The sequence below is a fragment of the Apiospora phragmitis genome (genome assembly GCF_038363925.1).
Source record: "Apiospora phragmitis strain CBS 135458 chromosome Unknown utg000007l:1.0-2108841.0:1.0-2111359.0, whole genome shotgun sequence".
Taxonomy (NCBI): domain Eukaryota; kingdom Fungi; phylum Ascomycota; class Sordariomycetes; order Amphisphaeriales; family Apiosporaceae; genus Apiospora; species Apiospora phragmitis.
Genome location: NW_027117405.1, coordinates 1734667 through 1755477, shown reverse-complemented (window position 1 = coordinate 1755477; position 20811 = coordinate 1734667). Strand labels below are relative to the sequence as shown.

The following is a 20811-nucleotide window of genomic DNA, read 5'->3' as shown; positions in this document are numbered from 1 at the left end:
ATAATATAAATTTATTTATTAATAAAAATAAATATATAGTAAAATATAATTTATTTTAAATTAATTTATAATAATATTTTTAAAATAATAAATAAATTTAATATTAATTTATATATATACTTTATATTAAAATAATATAAATTTAATATATATATTTAATATAAAGTTAATATAACGTAGTTTATTATTAAGTGAGTTATATTATTAAGTCGGCCACTTTTTTATATTTTATTACTTTTATATAAATTAATTTAACTTTAACGCTTTAAATTAATTAAAATTATTCTTTATTTAATTTACTATTTAACTTTATATCCTTTTTATATATTCGCGTATTATAACCTATCTCGCCGCAGATATTATAGCGCCTTTTACTAGTCGCCCTCCGCTTTAATAAACCCCTTGTTTCGTATTTATTAATTACTAGACGCTTCTTTTTTACCTTCTTATTTTATAGCTCTTAAGATTCTTATATAATAAAGGCTCCTCTAAATTAAACGCGCGATTTTTTAACTCTTTAATGCTTAGAAAATATTAAATTAATCTTTTATAAAGTATATATTTAATCTTTTATAAAAGTTAATTTATATAATTTTATATATATACCTTTTATTATTTAGTTTATAATATTTAAAATTAATATCGAAAAGCTTTTTTAATAAATAAAGTATGTAATCGTTTATTAAAAGTTAAACGATATTTAAGGGTTAAAAATACTAGTCGTCTTTAAACGCGATAAATTAAGTGTAAACGTTTAAAAACGTATATTTAATTTATTAATTATTTCGTTTAAATAGTAAAGTATTAAACTAAATGCGTTAAATTTAAACTTAATATTATTTTTTATAAAAACAATAAAATATACGGCCTTAAAAGCGATAAAAAACTCTAGCTTTATAATATAATTTATAAACGCTTTAATATGTAGTTTAATTTTTTTTTTTAATAAACACGCTTTAATAACGAATAAAATACTATATTTAAAGGTTAAAATAAGTAAAAAAAATAAAGAGGTATACTAAGCGTAATAATGCCGTTATTCTTATAATATTCTTTAAATTCGACCGAAATATAACTTTCGTAACTATTTAAAATTAAGAGGCGATAAAGGCCTTTCGTCCGCGCTTTAATATATTTATCGAAATGTTAAATTTAGTTTAAGTGTTACAGTGTGTGTGGACTAACCACTGCGCCACAAAGTAAAAGCTTTAGAAATGACTCTTTAGGTCATTTCTGTCTAATTCTACGCCTTAAGTGCTACCCCGCGGGGGACTAACCCGCCGATCATAATATTAAGCTCGTTTTATTATTAGTTTAATTATTAAAAGTTAGCTTAATCACTTAATCGCTTAATAAATCGTATTCGCGAGACTAGTTTACGAGGTAATATTAACTTTAAATAATTAAAAACGACGAAATATACTAACTTTATAAATTAATATATATAATAATAATTAATTATTTTTAATTATTAAATTAAATTAACTTCGTTTTTTTATAATAATCGACGTATATTATAACGAGTATTAACTCGATTATACTTATTATAAAGCTAGTTTTATTAAAATTTTATATATTTTTATTTAAAATATTATATTTAGTTTTAATATTCGCGATTAACGTAAACTAGCTAGAAATAATACCTACATTTTTATAAAAAGCCCTTTAATAGTTATATTAACGGTTTATTAAAATTTTAAAGTTTAAGTTATAATTAATAAAGCGTTTAAATTAATACTTATTAACGCGGTCGCCGCTATATAACTTAAAAGAATATATTTCTTATAATATTAATATTAAAAATTATTCCTCGAGTATTTAAATTAATTATATAATTACGAAGCACCTCTTTTTTAATTAAATTTAATTTATATTATAAATATCGAATTCCGCGGCGAGGTTTAATATTATAAAGTTGGTCGCCTAGAGTAGCTTAAGGGACGTCGTACACTTTCATAGCAGCTCTTTAGCTAATTTAATTCGAACCTGCTCGCATCGCTTAAATTATTAAAGCGATACGATCTTTTTTTAATTAAATTAATATTATAATCATAAAAATAATATATATTAAAATTTAATTATTTAAAAAAAATTTAATTAATTTAATAATATAATCGACTTAATAATAAACCACGTTATAATTATATAATTTAAAAATAATAAAAACTAGTCTTTAATATAAATAGCGCGATTTTAAAGGTGGTGGGTACTGTTTTCCCCACGCCGCACGTCTGCTCTAGCGGCCGCGTCTGTGGAGCCGTTCCCTGGAAATGGGATAAAGCGCAGACCATCCTACGATCTGCTTGCCTGTACCTGCATTACCCGGTAAGGGCAAGCAGCAAGCCTGTTGGCTGTCATACCGCGAAGAGACTGAACTTACTGAAGCAGCAGCGGCAGCCGGTCTGCCGCGGTCAGCCCAGGCCAGACTCTGCTCTGCTCTGCACAGGGGACTTTGATCATGGTTTCTACGATAGATCCATCTTCTGGCCTGCGGCTTTTTATGCAGTTTTTACTTCTTGCATATTTCCTTATGTTGGGTTCATCCCATGGGTGACCCTTGAGGTCCATGATTCCCCCTTAGCTGTTGTCTTGGCTTTTTGCAGTGCCACAGAAACAAATGTTCCCTCTAATCGCTGGGGCAAACAGACGGATGACAAATGGCATTTTACATTTTATGCATAATGGATTAACAAAGGAAAAGATCGATTTACTCCGTACATGAGTTCTTCTTGATGCGATAGCTTCCATTGACCCAGCGTATCGGTAGCACTAGAGTGACTAAAATAGTTCGTTCATCTACTAGCAACCGACTCGCCAGACCTACCTGGGATCAACGACATGCTAAGAGCAGTAAATTGCCGGAGCGGCAACCAACACGAACCTCGTATGTATGTACATACTTGGTGTTCTTCGTCTTGGCTGTTGCGATAGTATTGCCAGATTGGGAAAGCCGGATTCCACTTATCGGTGTTGCATCTACTGTTGCTCACTCTATCACGAAGTGGAGTTCCCGGCTTGAGTGGCCGTGGATTCTTCGTCTGATGTTGGCTGCTGCACTTTTTGTTTCACCCATGCTTACTGTAGCACTCTGGAAGCTTTTCCCCAGACCGCAACAGGAAAAATTGAAATAAAAAATCGTCCGGTGTCTCCATTACAGATTGCTGATCTCTGTGGATCCCTGCGGACAAATGACAAATGTCCGATCCTCATGGAAGCACGTCAATATTTAACTGAACCGGTTGGTATCGATTCTTGGGTGAGCAACGGCTTTGACCAGACAGAAGAGGGGAGTGAGTTGGATACCTGAAGTAAACAATCTGACACTACCACCTGGACGATCGATGCCTTCTCGGCGCGCGGCTCTCGGTCGGCGCCTACCAAGGTGTAGCAGCGAATGACGGTCCGAAAGACGCGATACGACATGTCAAATAAGTAGCGGTAGCATCCATCATTTGTCATGTGCTGCCACCCTTGTTCAACGTAACCTTATCCGGCGTGAAACCAGAAACGAAAAACTTGAGACGATTTACGTGGGGCGCTGGGACTGATACATACGAATACCGTCCACATGAGCACCAAAAAGGAGGAGAAAAAGAGAGCGAAGAGTAGAGTGTGATTTGCACAAGGGATTCCCACCTGGCGCCAAGTTGTTTCGTAGATCCTCCAGAATGGGTAACACCCAAAGTGGTACAATGGTCATTGTGTCTCTTATTGCTGGTATCGACCGCGCAAGGGATGGAAATGATGCCATCCGTGGATCCTCCTCTGCATACGGAGTACATACGGAATCATCGGAAGATTTCCTAGCGATGGCAACATAGGAGCGCTGCCATAGTAGCGAATCATCAGTGATCCCTTCCCCCAACTACCGCCGATAGCCATCCACTTCTCGGCCCCTTTCCACAAAGTCGACATGTACTTACATACAAAACGTAGCAAACTTCTTCTAGAGACTTTTTCCTAGGTTAGCAGTACCGTGCAGGCAGCGGGTGTCTGGGCGTCAAATCTGACGGACAAGGGCCGCAAATCTGCTTGTCTCGTCTTTCTCCCGCACGCAGATTTGCCCCGTCCAAGTTCGTTCACTCGTGGCGAGACAACCCACACAGAGTCCTCCTTAATTGGCACAAGCGAGCAACACCGACTCGACTGGGAATATTCTAGCGAATCCAGGACTATCGCCGTGAAAGAACCGGAGCTATCCTCCAGTCTTGCCAGAGGAGGAGAAGGAGGAGGAGGTTGGACACCGGGAAAGGCCGGGTCGACGGCCCGAAAAGTCGCAAACGCATCCATCACGAGGACAATGTTCAGATACTCAGTTGCGAAGTCGCACTGCAAGTTGATCTGTGTCATGGCGCAAACACCCACCTGCATATTAAATGAAGCTTGGGTAACGAGACGCACGGAGGGGATGATGCCGATTTTTCGAACAAACAAATGGTCATGCTGAACGATCTAAGCTGCTGTTGCTGCATGCGAGTTGCATCTTGCATGGCATCCGAGCCTGCAGTCAGCTTCTTAACTAAGCGGGTGTTACATCCCACCTTGCTTGCTAGGTAGATGTGAGATATCTAATCTATCTCAAGAACACCCTGGGCAGGAAATAGACGAGCAAAGAGGGGTTCATGTTCATGGTGGTGTTGGTCGGCGCTTAGGTCAAAATGATGATATGGCTCTCAGTAACTCGGGAATGTATGGCGAAATCCACTATGCTGTTCAAACTTGGTTGATTATTTGCAAGCGAACATGCTTGATAAGTTCCTTGCTCCTTTTTTCGTTCTAGTGACCGGAAGAGACAGAGAACGTGTATGAGAGATGAGAGAAAGAGAGAGATTTTGCATGCGAGCCAAATGCCTGCGTCCCCCCTGAAGCCCCCCTTAGCGATGATGATAATAATAAACCCGTACATTCTTTTGTTTTCGATGACCAGACCACCACTTCGAGAAAGAAAACAGCTTTCTACTCGGGATGGACGGAAGCAAGAAGCAACCAACATACACAAACGCCCCCCACCCATTCCGCCCGTATAGTTTCCGACCCCAACTCCGTCATCGCCTTCACCTAGGTCTGGATAGCAAACAAACATCCCCGGGATTAACCACATACACCAGTCCATGTATACGTACACTAGTAAGTGGAAGTAAGAAAAACAACCGAACAGCACCCCGGCCCAAGTAAGTTGTAAGCAAGTGGATGAACGAGAGGAAGAAGAGAATTCCAAAATAGATCCTATGCAGCATCATGATCCGATATCGTTGAGCTCCTTCAGGGGAAGTGCGGCGCAGACCAAACACCCTCCACGCATTTCCCATTCCAATTGACGCCATCCATTCGCCGGAGAACTCGCCAAGAAGACAAAAAAGGACGATACACCTCTCGATAAACCCCCACCCAGTTGTTGCTCCGCCCCTTCTTTTCCATATATGCATGTTGATGCCGAGTAGTAGTATCACATCATGAACCGTAAGCCCCTAAACCCGGCAATGAATGAGCGTGCCATCCCGCTAATCCCTTCGAACGCCAAAGTAGAAAGTCTCCGTACACCTAGGGACCACATCCATACACCTTCCACAGCTGCTCGCTTATGCAGTACGCCAAGGGTTCTCTCTTCGACTCCCCTCGCGTCCTGTTTGCTTGCTTGCACGCCTGCCACCCTGCTTCGTATGGAGTGTATAGAGACATGGATAGAAGCACGTAGCTGCTAGGCGAGCGTGAACGTCATTGGGTAATGATAGAAGCCATAGTATGCCATCGTGTGGCTATGGTGAGTATGACCCTTGCACGAATGCCGGGGTGGAAAGAGAAAGAAGTGCTTCCGAAGACACTATCTGGCTTGAGTGAAAGCACCATCCATGCATCTAGGACATGAAGGGGGGCAGTGGTGCGTTTTGATGGTGGTGATGGTGATCCACGTCCTCGATCATGCCTGTTGCGCCTGCTGGTCGGTGCACTGGCTTCCTGCGCATCGACGCGTGCATGGCATAGCCATTGCTGCTGTCCTCGTCGTACTCGTTGTTGTTGTTGCCACCGTAGCCGACACTGTGGCTGCTACGGCCGCTGCCGCTGCAGGTGCTGCTGCCATCGTCCTCTGGTTCACGCGTGCGTTTGCGGCCTCTAGTAGCAGTGAGGATATCTTGTTGCTGTGGGTCTAAGGAGGTGTAGAGATCGTGCCGTTGTTGACTCTGCTGCTGCTCTTCATCCTTGATCGTGACTGTTGGCGTGCCCGATGAAGAGAACGAGTGGTGATATTGCTGCTGCTCGCCCTGCTGTATCTCTAGCTGTTGCCCAAGATGCTCTTCGTCCCACAAGCTGCATGGGATGGTGCCATTGCTGCTCACACTGCCTATTGACATGGACCTCCCTATCTCGCCCAAGAGAGCTGGTTGTTGTTGAGTAATTGCCCACGGCCGTTGTTGGTCGTGGTTAGTAGATCCGGATGCTGTAGCCCAGGCATCTGCGTGCAAAGTATTTGCACTCGGCACAGCCAAGCCCCCCTGCTGATTTGCCGAGCGCTGCGTAGCCCACAAAGTGTCGTTCCCTTCATGCCAGGGCGTACCGTCGCGAGACCCATCGTGATGTTGTGGCTGGTGGCTTATAGCAGCGGTCCACGCGTGACTGTCCATGGACGCCATCTCGTCAGCACTCATCGACCAGCCGCCCAGGCTAGTATGGTGCTGGCTGCCATCGAACGATGTCGTGGCCCAGTGCGGTGTATCGAGACCCTGTAGGGAGTCTGCCGCAGACGCGCTCGCCGTTGCGGGCCAGGAGTCGTCAAATGGAGCGCTCACCGGCACACCAAGACCCGACAGGAACGGATCCGTCGTCGGATCTGCTGCTGCCCCGGCCACCGTGGAGCCGTCCGACGCGAAGCTCAGGTGCAGCTGCAGACTATCCGTGCTCGCAATGGTGGCGGTGTCGAAGCAGCCGCTCTGGGTGGCGTAGCTGTTGGGAGGGAGGCAGGCGGTAGGGGGCGGTGTGGCCAGGCCGTTGGAGAAGCCATCGAACATGTTAAGATTGGTCAGCTGTGCGTGTTGTTGTTTCTGCTGATGCTGGTGACTTGGGAGAGCGAGGCCCGACACGTCGTAGGCAGACCCGAAGTGCTCATGCATCACAGCCCCTAGGTGGTGCTGATAGCCCGGGTCCGGCGACATGATGCTGTCCCGGGAGACGTTGGGAGTGCCGGGCAAGTAAGCTCGCTGCTGGTGGTACTGGGACATGGGATCCAGCTTCGACAGGAACCGCCAAGTCGTGCCAGCCTTGACCCTCGACTGCTCCTTCGACTGCTTGCCCTTGGTCTCCTCGACCTTGGCGCGGACGTTCGAAAAGGTCCAGAGCACCACGGAGCGGCGGGTCCAGACAGGATCTCTTGAGCCGTCGTTGGGCGCCGACCAAATCTCCTGGTACATGGCGATCTGTTCTAGCATATCCAGGGGCGTAGGAAGTTTCGACCCCTTGCTGCCGCTGCCACCTTCCCTCTTGGCTTTCGACTCGCTGCCCCTTTCCAACTTTTCCCGCTGTTTCCTCTCTCGTTCTGCCGTGACATACTTAGCTAGCCGACAGAATGTGTTGGCCCAGCTCGTAGCCGGGAAGTCGACCTCGATCGTGTCGCGAGCATTGCCACGGCGCGAAGGGCGGCATGTGTCGGTGTGATCCCAGAAGGGAGGCTCTGATGCGTCGAGGTACAACTCCCGAGGCTTGACGACACAAGTCGAGGAACGCCACATGTGGTTGGCGAGCTCCGGACGGCTGATGTTGAACTCGGCCCTCCCATCTAGGATGGTGCCCACAGGAACTGGCTCGTTCCGTGCAGGTCCAGAACCACCTCCATGTGGATGATGTCGCAGGGCCCCATGACACAGCGCGCCGTCTGCTCGTGCGAGGATATGCGTGTCGTCCAGAGCCGCCATGAGCTTGTCTCGCAGGTCGGGGAACCGATGGTCCCACTTGGACGAGATATCCCGGACGGAGCTGGACTCGTTCTGTGTGAGAGACTCGGTGTACTCATGGAGCAAGTAGGTGCGAGGTTCGTCCCGGCCACCGCGGTGTACATCACGCTTGGTGTTCTTGTTGCTGTTCTTTTCCAGATGCGGGAAGTCGCCTTGGGATTCGAGCCGGGTGCCGTCAGGGGCGTAGGCATCGGCACTCAGGCACGTGCCATCCGCAGTAAAGGCTTTCCGGAAATCCTCGCTCAACGTGAGTTCGGAGTGGGACGTGTAGATATGACAGGTTTTTGGCCGGAGAAAGACTTCCGAGTCGGCTGCTAGAAGGCGGGCAAAGTAGGAGAGAATTTGGCCGCTCCTCTGGTAAACGCCCCTCCGCTAGTGCAATAAGGACGCGGTTGTGTTTAAATGACTTGGTCTCGCCCTCTTCTTTCACTGGCCTCCTTTCCTCGTCTTTCTCGTTGTTCTTCCGTGGAAGAAGAAATGGACTGCAACGCAGCACACGATCAGTCAGTCAGGAGTGGGCAGTTGGTGGTCTGGTTTACTCACAGACGGGAAGTGTCGTGAAGAACCCCTTCAATACCTGGATATGACTTGAAACCTGCTTTCTTGTTCGATACTTCGGGTGAGCTTTCGGGCGGTTAGGTGCCTTCTCACGATACTTGCCCACGGGAACGATCTCCCCGGGACCTGGTGGGAAGAGGACCCAGTGGCATATCCACAAGTATTCGCTGATTAACATATTACGTCCATATAAGGTGCCCTTTGAACTGTACTTCTGCCTACCCATTATTGGTACCAGAAGGATTGCTTGTGCCTGAGTTAGCCGCTTGTCCATGCACATACCCCTTACTTGAACACGGCTCTTCAGTTGACATACCGTCAAGAAACGCATCTTCGAGATACATAGGCCATTTTGGATCGTCACCTTCCCTTTCTTTCTGAGCCACCTTGGTACGGTAGTCGTGGAAGTGCTTCCATGCATAGATGGGATTCCGGCCACCTCTTGAGTGAGCCATCGAAGAGTCCCGCAGCGATACATCTCGGTGGAATGACCGCCTAGCCCGCAGGCTAGTCCTGTATGCTGAAGTGACGGACTGTGTTGGGAGAATAGGAGGTGTCGGGATGTGTTGGACTGGAGGCGAGAGAGCCAGTGGTCCCTGATGGCACAATGCCAAAGCAGCAATGTTCTGCGGCTGAACGTTGCCCGTGGATTCGCCCAGGGGGGTCCTTGATGGCTGAATTACTTCGTGATGATTGTCAAATGGGTAGTCACTAGTAGACGAATACCTTTGAAGGGGGAGTGCAGGCCTTCGGTGCTCCATTATGGGCTTTGTTGTAGGTCAAGCACCGGAAGACAAGAAGAATGCTTCATGAAAGAACTGAGAATCCAGATGAATGCCTCGAAACAGGTCAAGAACGCTGGGAAACAGGACCAGATATGTAGAAAGGAATGGCAGTGGCAAAGATGTCACGAATTGCTATGATCCAGGTCGTTTTCCCGAGCATATCTGAGGCATGGAGGAAGAAGGCCACACGGCTTATAAGAGGTATGAACTGCAAAGTAGATAGGCGACTTAACTCGGCCTTCCCTATGTACTCAAGCTATCGAGGAAAATAGCAATTATTGCCTGCTAACAAACACGCACCCTAGCGACCCCACATAGGAGTTATCAAGGGAGTCTCGAGGAAGGCTCCGAATAGTACACACGCCACCATGATGAAGACCAAGTAACTATGTATGAGGGGAGCTGTCCCGGTTGGCACGTAACAAGACCAGGATGGACATCATCAGATCGAAGAGACAACAACAGTCTTACCCAAGAATGCTCAATTTGACGATACCGACCAGCCAGTGCGAACTCGGGCCGGCAAGAGACAAATCGCTATACTGGCGGCGGAGCGGAATGTTGGTTTGATGATGTACACATACAGTTGAGCAAGTGTCTGGGACTTTTGGTACATGTGTACCGAAGTAGACAGCGAGCGAGCGAGCGAGCGGGGGGGGGGGGCGGATGGGGTGGCCTGGCCCCTCCTGCGGGTCGCATCCCCTCCCACCCCTTGCCAATTCCGTTATTCTGGTTCAAGGAACTGCTTCCGATTTAAACCCCCTGTAGAAGGGATAAATACGCAATGAACCATGCCCCTTCCAAGGTAAGAGAACGTGGCCATGCCCTTGCAACCTCGACAAAATTAGCCGCGGTGCATAAGTATAGACACACTTGCTTCAGACCTCGCCGTCCTCGTCCTCGCCTTCAAGTGTGATCTTCTTTCGGTCCTGTCCGGTGAGCTGCTGCAAACGGACCTTGTTCACCTGGCCCGCCACCTTCTTTTGCATCTTTTCTATTTCCATTTCGGGATCAATGGTATCAGCTTCCGCGTATTGGATCACCAATCTTCTTCCCAATAAATGGGTGTCCTGGAGGGCTGCAACCGCATTCTGTGCTTCGCTTGGACTTGTGAACTCGACGAAAGCGTATCCACGCGATCGCGAGTTCATGTTCTTGGGCAGACGAACTGCCCGCAGTTGGCCATAGCTCGAGAAAAGTGACCTCATGTCCTTCTTCGTTGCCTGGAAGGGGACATTCTTGATCAGTACTTTGCTGTGTTGGTTTGCCAATTTCTTAGCATTGTCAGCTCGTCGCTGCTCCTCGGCAGCATCGTGTCCCCGATGCGACAGGCGCACTTGAAACTTATGGCCATGCAATTCATAGCCGTCCATAGACTTCATTGCAGCCTCGGCAGCCTCTTTGCTTGTCATCTCTATGAAGCCGAATCCCATGCTCAGGATTCCCCTCGTAGCATCGGTTTTCGTTTTGACATTTGCCGATCTGAAACCGTCCAACTTGCCAAAACATTCCACCAAGTCCGGCGTCCTGGTGGCAAAGTTGAGACCCTTGATGAACAAAGTGCTGCTTTCAGGCTCCCGGTTGCCAGTGCGATCAAGCAATTCCGAGGCCGAGAGTTTCTCCTTGTTCACTTCACCACTGGCCTTGTCAGATTGCTGTTGCTCAGTGAACAGCACCTTCGGGCCCTTCTCTAGAAACAATATGGAATCCTTGAGTCTACGATACGCGAGCTTCGCGAACGCCTGCTTACCCTCATTTGCATGCGCAAATTGTACAATGGCAATAGTACCAGTAGGAGGCATCAACACCTTCAGTACTTGGCCATGCTGCTCAAAGAGTTCTCGGAGCTCCTGTGGAGACGTTCCATAGGCAAAGCCCTTGACTAGGATGACGGTGTCGCCTCTCTGTGTCGACTTGAAGCTGTTCAAATCAATGCCTTGAGAGAGGAAGTAAGCCTTGGTATCATTAATGGTCGATGCCTCGGCCAACGCTTGCTTCACACCGGCATCTGCACTTGTAGGATCTAGGAGTTCGGATTTGGAGACACCAAGACGATCAGCAACCGAAGTGTTGACCGCATCCTGGCTCATGTATAGAGTGGACCAGTTAAACTTGGATGTCGACGCTTGAGCCTTTTTCCGGATCTTGGCCTGCGTCTTGAGCGGCAGCTTTGACAGAGCAAACTCATCCAGGTTGTGATCGCGCTTGCGTGAAGCAGGGAGCACATGAAGAAGTCTTCCTTGGAACGTAGCCCCATCAATGGCCTGGAACGCCGACACAGCAGATTCGGACTCTGCAAATGAGACAAACGCTAGTCCTTTGTTGTTTGCAGAAGAACGATCTGTTGGAATGTGGACCTGATAAAAAATTTGACGTTAGCGGGAATGAAGAGCAATCAACGGCAAAGTGACGATTCAATAAGAAGTTCGGCGATCAGACTCCAATGCATCTACTAAAATACTGGCTCCGGACTATCATCAAATACCCATAAGGTATAAGCTGTCCCTATCAGAGGTTCATCATGCGAATTATGAGATTTGAGTGAAGAAGATTGGGATGTTCTCACCTCTTCGATTTCCCCGAAAGGATCCAAGTACGCCTTCAAGTCGTCCTCAGTTGCGGTATAAGCGATGTTCCTCAAGAAAAGACGGCGGGTTTCGCGTATTGTTTCCAATGTATCTTTTGCACTGGAGGCTTGGGGCTCTGGTATGGGCTCCGGCTCTTCAACAACTTCGGCAGAAGGTTGTGCGGGAGGAGCGGGGGGTTCCGTCTGCAGTTTTTGTGGTTCTCGACGACCGGTTTGCGATGGAGCCAAGAGTTCCGGTCTAATCTCGTCATCGTCAACCAGATCAAGCAATCGATTGGTCCTGTTCCTTAGCCATTCGTCGTCAGTAGCGGGGACAGTGGTCGCAGCCGGCTCGTTGGACTCTTCAGCTTCCATTTGTTGGATGGAACCGTCGTCAGTAACAGGAGCAGGTGCACTGCTTGTGGTCGTCTCCTTGATCGTGGGAGACTGGAGTGGTATTGATGCTGTCGTTTGATCTGTCTGGCGTGATACTCGCTTGGCCGGCCTTTCGGGAACAGCTTCGTACTCATCATCAGACGCGCCACCATCGACCTTGGGCTGGTCGACAGTAGTTGGAGGAGTGTCGATGGTCATACCATCCACATCCATGCCGTGCACCAGATTCGCCGAGTTCTTCGCATGCTGCATGACATTGAGATACTCTTGAAACCTGGGATTCGACTCATCTACTACCTCTCGTTTTCGTTTTTTCTCATTAGCTTGTGCCTCTTGCTCATTGCCCGGCTCCGGCGCAGGCTTATTTGATACAGCAGTGGGATGTGTGGTGTTGTAGCTGTTATGCTTGGTCTTGAAGAGAGAGGGATCGGATACGGGTTTCGCAAGCTCGACCGAGATCTTACTCATCCGTATGAAGGACTTGTTGAATAGCTTGACAGCCTGTCTGGCCTCTTCGGGCGATGCATATCCTACAAATCCCAGGCGACGGTTGGGTATTATCTTGATATCCGTGATATGCCCTCTTGAGAAGTGCTTGCGGAAGTCGGATTCATTGATGGTTGGGGGTAGCCCCCTCACAAAGACACGAGAGATATCCATGGTAGTAACGAAAATAAGAACCTCTTCTCTCCTCTCTTCTAGAGCTCTTGATCCAGTTGAAACCTTAAGTATGTGACTGGGAAGAGAATGAGTGAGAGAGAGGGCCGGAAAATTACTTTCAACCCATTTGGGGAAGACATACAAGGACATTGAGAGTCTGTAGCGCTTTTCTGGAGACGAAAAAAAAAAGGTATCTGATCTTATCAGCACGTGTTTTCTCTTATCAGGGTGGGTCCGGTCAATGGGCTGCCCCTCCAGAAGGTCAACCAAAATCACCCTAGATGATCGGCATTGGTCTGTGTGCTAAGCAAGGCTGGAGTAGAAGTGCCTTGGACAAGGCTCCGGACTGGCATACATAACACTCCAATTGACGGCATAACGAAATATACAAACACTCGAATATATGCTTAAAATGGTAATAACTCTATTATGACATGTATGTTTCAGCCATTATTACGATACCTGTTGCCGACTGGATTTGTTGGCTGCCTTGATAGTGAAATTGGCGTCTTGTTGAAGTCCCCACGGGCTGGCTGTAGAAAGCTTTTCACCGCCTGCCCGATCCGAGCTGGATCGAAGTTGAGCATCCAAGCAAACCCCTGTTATCTCGTTAGGTTCTGGATTGGAAACAACCGCCTTGTCTGTGATGATCTCGGGCGCAAGCGCTTTGACAAGCTAAACAACCATTGTGACTTAGCGAAGCGGTCAACACAACACGATTGCCGTTCCTCAGGTGAAGCCCTTCATGCGACACCCTTGATCTGATCAATATCTCACGTTCCGCCTCTCGGAAAACAAGATAGTGTTTACCATTTCATCCTCATCCACTCTCTAAAACCAAATACCCGTCGCGACCCTTTTGTGAGTATCGACTCAGCCTGATCTGCAACCGACCAATTCTGCCCATGTTTTCCAGGAACCTAATACTAACCTTGCGTGGCTTTTGCATGAAGCAGATCCCCCGACCGATACACGTTCGTCGTCTCTACCCGAAATCGCAAATATGTCCGACGAGAAGATGTCGCCTCCTCCCGCTGGGAACCGCGACAAGCTTGAAGGTTGGTGCTTCTTCCTCTGCTACCGCGGCAGCTATTCAAGGGAAGTTACTAACCATCAGAACAGCCACGATCAAATCCGCAGACATGGTGGGTCACACAAATCGCGAAAACGAAAGTTGCTTCACTATTGGGGTTTGTGCTGATGTCAAGATAGACGGATGACATGCAAGCAGAAGCTATTGATGTCGGTACGTCAGATCGGGCCCGTAAACATGCTCTGCTGTCTTCCATGCTGACAATGACTGTCTGCAGCTCAGGAGGCCATGAACAAATTCACCATCGAGAAGGACATCGCCCAGCACATCAAGCGAACCGTATGATTGCAATATCGAACCATCGTTTCCCCGACCTCGCTAACATCGAGCAGTTCGACGACCGCAAAGGACCGACGTGGCACTGCATTGTCGGACGAAACTTTGGAAGCTACGTTACTCATGGTTCGTTGATGGTCTCATGCGATGCACACTCCGCCATGCTAATTGTACCACAGAGACTAAGCACTTCATCTATTTCTATCTTGGCCATTGCGCCATCCTCCTCTTCAAGACGCAGTAGACCAGAGTGGTTTGAATGGACTGCGCGTGCGATGTCATTCGGGCTTAATGGAGTTCAGGTTGGCGACGTTCAGATCCCTTATTACGAGGAACGCTACGACGAACGAGTATTCGGTATTTTGCAATGACTGAACACATCTCACTGAGCAACGGTTGCGGCGGATAGGACGGTAATGTAATCGTCTTTTTCTCAGGGGTTAATGGAAGGAAATTGCCTGCTTATACTATCATGTATTGTGTGAAACGTATGTGCAACCCTGTCGTACTGATGGTGAAAAAGGATCTGGTCGAGAGATTTCCAGGGGGGCTCCGTTAAATACTTCCTCATCTAGGAGATCTACGACTGAGTCCAGCATCATCTGCTCAGCTCTGAAACCAGTCGCCTAGTAGGTTAAATATGTGGAAAGTGCTGCTCGTTTCGTCCGAGGGATGGGTACTCTATCAATCCCGGAAGGTTTTGTTTGATATCGGGACATAGTAGTAGGAAACTCCTATCTCGTGAAGAAAAAGATATTACCGACATTAGAGGCAAGATCTGTCTCGCCGTCACAGCCAGTGCAATCAATCCACATAATTCTGATTGGCCTGTTCCGCCATGTCTCCCAAGGGTTCACTAGCATATGTTTCAGATGTGAATGAAGTTGTAGGTAATAACCCAAATACCTAAGGATGTCGCTATCACAACAACATGCCTCTCCAAGCGGGAGCTTTCATGGAAAACATCATCAATCTAAATTGACGATGAGCATTGAACCCTCTTTCGGCATGACCCCTGCAGAACTAGGAACGGGAAACTCGCCCCGCTTTATGCCATTTCGAGCACAGCCTTTTGCTGCAAAAACAACAGACAGGTACGAGAAACTAGGGCGAAATATAGATTAATAATGAGCTCCGTACGATCATCAACCCCACCACCCCGCCCCTCTGATTTGTTAGGCATCTTAGAGATGGGATTGCCATCACGATCGAGTGCGTTTTCTTGAGATGCTGATGCAATAGCTCACACACACTCTCTCTTTTTCCTCTCACTCGGGAATAGGGAATTGGTGGTAGTCACTAGGTTGTTACAGTTAAAGAAGTGCCTAGTGCCTTGCCCTTTTGGGGCCGGGTATATGGGCGATCTATCGAGTTTGACTCGAAGGGACGATGAGTCCAGAATAGCCCGGAAACGCCAGGAACCCTAATATATAGCGGTCAAGTTTAACTTCGGATGGACGGCGTTGAGGACTGTGCTGTATGTTAAGTCGTACCGTAGTGGTATCAATTGATGTCAGTCTGGTAGATTGTCCCGTCGAGATTGTAGTAGTAACTCTTGGCCATGGCGGGAGTTTTGACCAAAATAGCAATCATTCCAGTTTCGTTCCTAGGGCCACCGTCATCGACGGTTTCGTTAGTCTTGCTATTGCCGCTTCTGCTGCTGCTCTAGCCTGTGGCTGGCTGGTCTTCTTCCTCCATTTCGAGCTCGAACTGCCCGACTGTCCGTTGCAACCTGCCAAAATGGCTCCCCTCCCCCGGCAGCCCGGCTTGCTCGCTTTTCATGCAAACATGAAAGTGTCGTCTGGCCCCACACCACATGCACCATCTACTGCGCTCGGCACGTACATATCCATGAGTAGACAGTCGACGGAGTTCGCTCGCTCTGGGCGGCCTGGTCCGTCCAACAACGGCCAGATGCAGAAATCACGCAGTCGCTCCTACAATCATAGAATGTGGCTAGCAATCATGTTTTAATATGGCTTTTGTCCCCGTAGTCGCGTTAGAAACCGACGGAGGCTTCATTACCCCAAGCAACAGCGGGCAGACTCGGATAGTGTAGGCGCTAGGTATTGTCGCTCTCCCGTCCGCACCGGAGTCTAGAGCCCATGCCTCCGGATCCAGAAAGGTGCATCTTACATACCGCATCATGGAGAGGTCTATGAGGTACATACACACGACTCGTTCGAGTCAGATGCAGTGTCGGGGTCCCCATTTCGCACGTACTTGGTGGAAGTCACCTACAGCAACTGTAGCCGCCGCCAATGCTAGCGTGGACCGCCGGTCCCAAATAGGCTGGCCGGAGCTCGTTCGCTTGTCTGTCTGTGCGCGTGTCTGCTGCTCGGCAAATCGATCAACTTTTTGGTGCCACAGCGTACATGAATGCTACAACTGCTATTACACTTCCAACTGCTCGTATGAGATTTCCAGATGCCCCTGTAGGAAAGAAACACGGCGTTGAGGTGTGTGTGTGGCGATTAGATTCTGCCCGGGCTCTAGGAGGGAATCCTATATCTCATGACTAACTTGCCTACACACCTGTGTATGTGTGGTTGGACATATGTATCTTATTAGTCTACATACACCATACATCATTCTGCAATACCCGACCAGGGGTTGGCTGCGTTCTATTCGGCCATCTTCTGCAAGCCAAGTCGTACAACGTGCGCCCTACCAACAAGTTCTGTGCTGTGGTTCGTATCGTGCGTCCATATCCGTCTAGTCAACAAGTCAGCAGAAGACTCGATTACGTTAGTTGTGGCGTGCGCAAGTATGTACAAGGTATGTAGGTGGGATGTAGGTTAGCACAGTATGTCAAATGGAAGACATCTTGCGAGCGCAGCCGGAGTCCTCACAAATACCATTAGGCACCCAGTAAGACGACTTCGAAAGCATGGAAAGAGCGGCTATCTGAATTATTCTCCATGCCAGTTTAGTAATGGGATTGGTATTAGGCAGGCCCTTCTGCTTTTATTCCAAGATAGCTGCTGCTGTCCATCCATCCCTAAACAGCATCCATCACGGCCAACCTGTGTGTTCTGTTATGTACCACTTACCAATGGCCATGTGTGTGGGACCTTTCTCGGTATGGGTCCGTTGTCGCCATGGCACCTGCAACCATCCACGTTGTCTGGCCGTCCGTCGAGGTTCATTCATGTGCTTATCCCTTTCAGGTGCACAGCACGCCGCAAGTTTCCATCTGGCTCGCCGTGAAGTAACCAAGGGGACCTTTGCCTGCCCCCACGGCACGGCGGCGGATCTACTCTGCAGTTCGCGAGCGAGAGAGCCAGCCCATAGGGAATCCATGTAAGAGGAATCGTACGGAGTACCATCCAACTAATAACTTACCAACTTACTTACTACATAAATGTACGCATTCTGTGAGATGTATGTATCAATCACCGTCGGGGCTTTTGGTTGCGAATGCCGAAAGTGCATGCTCTCTGCTTTCCATGCTTTACGAGCGATTCAATCGAATTGAATTCATTAATAGAATTCGGGGCAAGCGCGCGTTCTGCGGAGGCTTAGGTACGCACGGCTACGGCACCCCCTTCTGGCCCTGAGGTCTCTCTTTCCCAGTACGAGTGATACATGTCCGTGATGAAGGCGGGGCAAAGAGCCTTTATCATGGGTCGTTGAATGGACGGTAGGCAGTACGGTTTCCAACGTGGCGCATCCACTAACGATCCTAGGCAATAGGCTAGGTGCTGTATCGAACCCAGCCATCAGGTACGCTGTCGATACATCCGCCCATCCATCTACGTCCAAGTCGGGGATCGGTCGCGCCTTATTTTGATTTTATTTAGTAATACCATTCGAGAAACGCCTAGGGAGCGTCATCGCCGGCGAGCTGCTCACCTTGCGCAGTCGGGCCTTTGCGGCTTCGGGGCGCTTCATGTCAGCTCATACCTAGGTAAACATCGTGCAACCCATTCCGTTGGTGTGCGCCTGCGAGACGGTGACCAGCTGCTGAGCTCTTGAGGCTGGTTGCTTGCTCTCACCTGATCTCGCAGTAGGTTGAGACATTTGACTGTTTTGGGGCGGGCCGTTGCCCGTACAGTGCAACATGGTGATGAGCGCAGGGCCGTTTAGTATGTCCGATAGACTCGCTAGCTGATCGCCGAGCCGTTGCGTCTCTTGCCTATCAGGGATTCCCAGAAATGAGGAGTAAAACATTTCTATTGCCCTCATTTGAGACACTAATAATAAGACTACCTTACTATCAATCCGTTGACCGCAGGCTACTATCCCAAATTTGCAGAAATACAGTGCATTTCTGGGTGCAGATTATATGTAGTACATCAACAGCCTTTCAGGGGCTGACCGGAAGAAGCCAAGATTCCTGCTCTAACCAAACCTTGACGCGTTGGACATGAAGCAGCGTTGGACATGAAGCAGCGTTGGACATGAAGCAGCGTTGGACATGAAGCAGCGTTGGACATGAAGCAGCGTTGGACATGAAGCAGCGTTGAACCCGAAGGATCCCGTCAACTCATTCATCACTCCTCTTCTTTGCAGTGTTGACCTGGAACGACTGGGCTTATCCATCCATGCCTACCTGGGTAAGTGGAGGGGGAGAAAGGACCTTGCGTAGCCAATGAAAACCGGGAGATGAGATCCTTCGTGTGTTGTGCTGGGCAATGGGAAGTTCTTCATCAGATAATGTGACGACCTCGCTCAACCTCTAGGCCGTAGTCTTCTCGCTCCAGCCGCTTGCAACTTATTAATCTACCGACACTCGTTAGAAAATACCTATCAACAAATGATCTATCAGCAAGCGCCCAAGTTTCCGGGACAAGGATTCTCTCTCTCTGTTGTTATGTTGGTGAAGGTTTGACTCGTTTCGTTGTACGGCAAGCCTCTTGTCCCGTGGATTCTCTTACACTGTAATCAAGTACCAGGGTTCAAAGATGTTTCAGACACATCGTTGGTTGACATAATTATGATTTACTTATGCATTGGTCCTGGCTAAGCATTATATCAACCAATTACGATTCTTACTTCACGTACCTGACAAACAGCAACGAATAGATGACGGACAGTTACCACTGCTGTAGATGTTCGTTGGCGGTTTTGAAAACCGTGGACTGAGCGAAATAATATAGGATGTGCGAGGTATGTATGTACATCACTTATGTTCCTGTCAAACTGCGGCCCTTCGCTCGGGAACCATTGGAGGAAGAAACTTGCTTCTCGCCCCAGCCCGTTAAGCTTACGATCTTGACGGGTTTGGACATGATAGTCACGAGTTGCTGACCACAAGAAGTCTCTCTCGTACATACACTACGGGCACTAGTCGTAGTGCCTAATCCCAAGCATGGTCAACTGGTTGTGGTAACCGTACTCCTCAAGTACTCCGGTGGCTTGCCTCCTCGCTGGGCGTCTGCTGCTGGAGAAAGCTGAGAGAATACGCAGTGCATACAAGACCAATCAATATGGCCAAGTGGGCCGGCCGGCTTAATCCGTGAGTACCTGCTGGCTGCTGTCCGGATTGTGCAGCCGATGGAAGCGGCCGTGGTTTTCTTTTTGATATTCTCTCAAATACCTAGTAATTAGAGGTGAGTTGTTGTAGTCACCGGCCGGGATCCCTCTAAGAAGCGGTCAATTGATGCGTTCCAACGTCCCGTCGAAACCCTTTCGTATAATGGCAGGCGTTGGCTGACAGGGCAGTCCGGGGATGCCACCAACGACATCGCCTCATACATGGCCGGGGGAGGGAGGCGGTGGGCGGCTTTGCTGTTTGGTGCTGAGTGGGACACTCGCATTTGTGATGATTGAAGACGACCATGAGGTAATCAATGAAAGAAGGTGCCTTGGAAATTGTTCATTTTTATGCTTGTTCGCTTCTTGATAGCAGCAGTAGCAAGCACATGCTGCCTTCGGTATGCTTTTGCCCTGTGGTTTGCGATTAAACTGATTAGGGGGGATGTTTCACCAAGTATTAAATAACCGGGCATAGGCGGGGCATCATTGCGCTATGGCTTTCTTTTCCTCCTTCTAGAGAACGGTAAAACCGGGTTAAGGTTGTCAGGGCTTCCTATGGATATATGTACTTGCTTTTGCTGGTGATTTACTACATCCCAGGTAATGAATGCCACTCAACCCCCTCTCCGACAGCTGTGTTTCCGATGAGTGTGTTGTACCGTGGCGTCAGCACACACGATGTTCTGGAAAGACGGGATGCATTCTTGTCTACAGAACCTACATATGATGCATGTGTATGTATGTCATTAGGTAAGGGACTGGCTGCTGACTGACTGACTGGGAAAAGATGGGGCGGAAGAACACACAGCCCAGTCTGATAAGACGGGCAATTCCTCTTCGGGTTGGCAGATCCCATCTCTTCCCTGTCTCTTTGTCTTGTCTCGTGCAGCGCGCTAGCCACGACTGTGACAACGACTGCCCTCATTTGGGTCGGTGGTCGTTTAAAAGGCCTTGAAGTATGGACAAATCGAATCAACTGCGTTGCCCGCATAAATCATGTAAGTAGTAAGTGGCTAATACGGAAGGCAGAAAGTATGTACATATACGTAGCGA

The 20811-nt window shown here is 48.1% G+C and overlaps 3 protein-coding genes across 3 annotated transcripts; 1 reads left to right on the top strand and 2 right to left on the bottom strand.

Annotated features, from left to right (window-relative positions):
- Nucleotides 1-5855: 5855 nt before the first annotated feature.
- Nucleotides 5856-9262, bottom strand: PG994_007488 (Conidiophore development regulator; the record flags this gene model as incomplete). The annotated part of the gene is made up of 3 exons (XM_066858897.1): nucleotides 5856-8257; nucleotides 8487-8668; nucleotides 8724-9262. 3 exons carry the CDS (start codon nucleotides 9260-9262, stop codon nucleotides 5856-5858), a joined length of 3123 nt encoding a protein of 1040 aa, XP_066715839.1.
- A 902-nt stretch (nucleotides 9263-10164) lies between these two features.
- Nucleotides 10165-12908, bottom strand: PG994_007487 (uncharacterized protein; the record flags this gene model as incomplete). Its single annotated transcript, XM_066858896.1, has 2 exons — nucleotides 10165-11643; nucleotides 11853-12908. 2 exons carry the CDS (start codon nucleotides 12906-12908, stop codon nucleotides 10165-10167), a joined length of 2535 nt encoding a protein of 844 aa, XP_066715838.1.
- A 1003-nt stretch (nucleotides 12909-13911) lies between these two features.
- PG994_007486 (dynein light chain) lies at nucleotides 13912-14521 on the top strand (the record flags this gene model as incomplete). The annotated part of the gene is made up of 6 exons (XM_066858895.1): nucleotides 13912-13966; nucleotides 14031-14053; nucleotides 14121-14154; nucleotides 14219-14280; nucleotides 14334-14403; nucleotides 14457-14521. 6 exons carry the CDS (start codon nucleotides 13912-13914, stop codon nucleotides 14519-14521), a joined length of 309 nt encoding a protein of 102 aa, XP_066715837.1.
- Between the last annotated feature and the right edge of the window lie 6290 nt (nucleotides 14522-20811).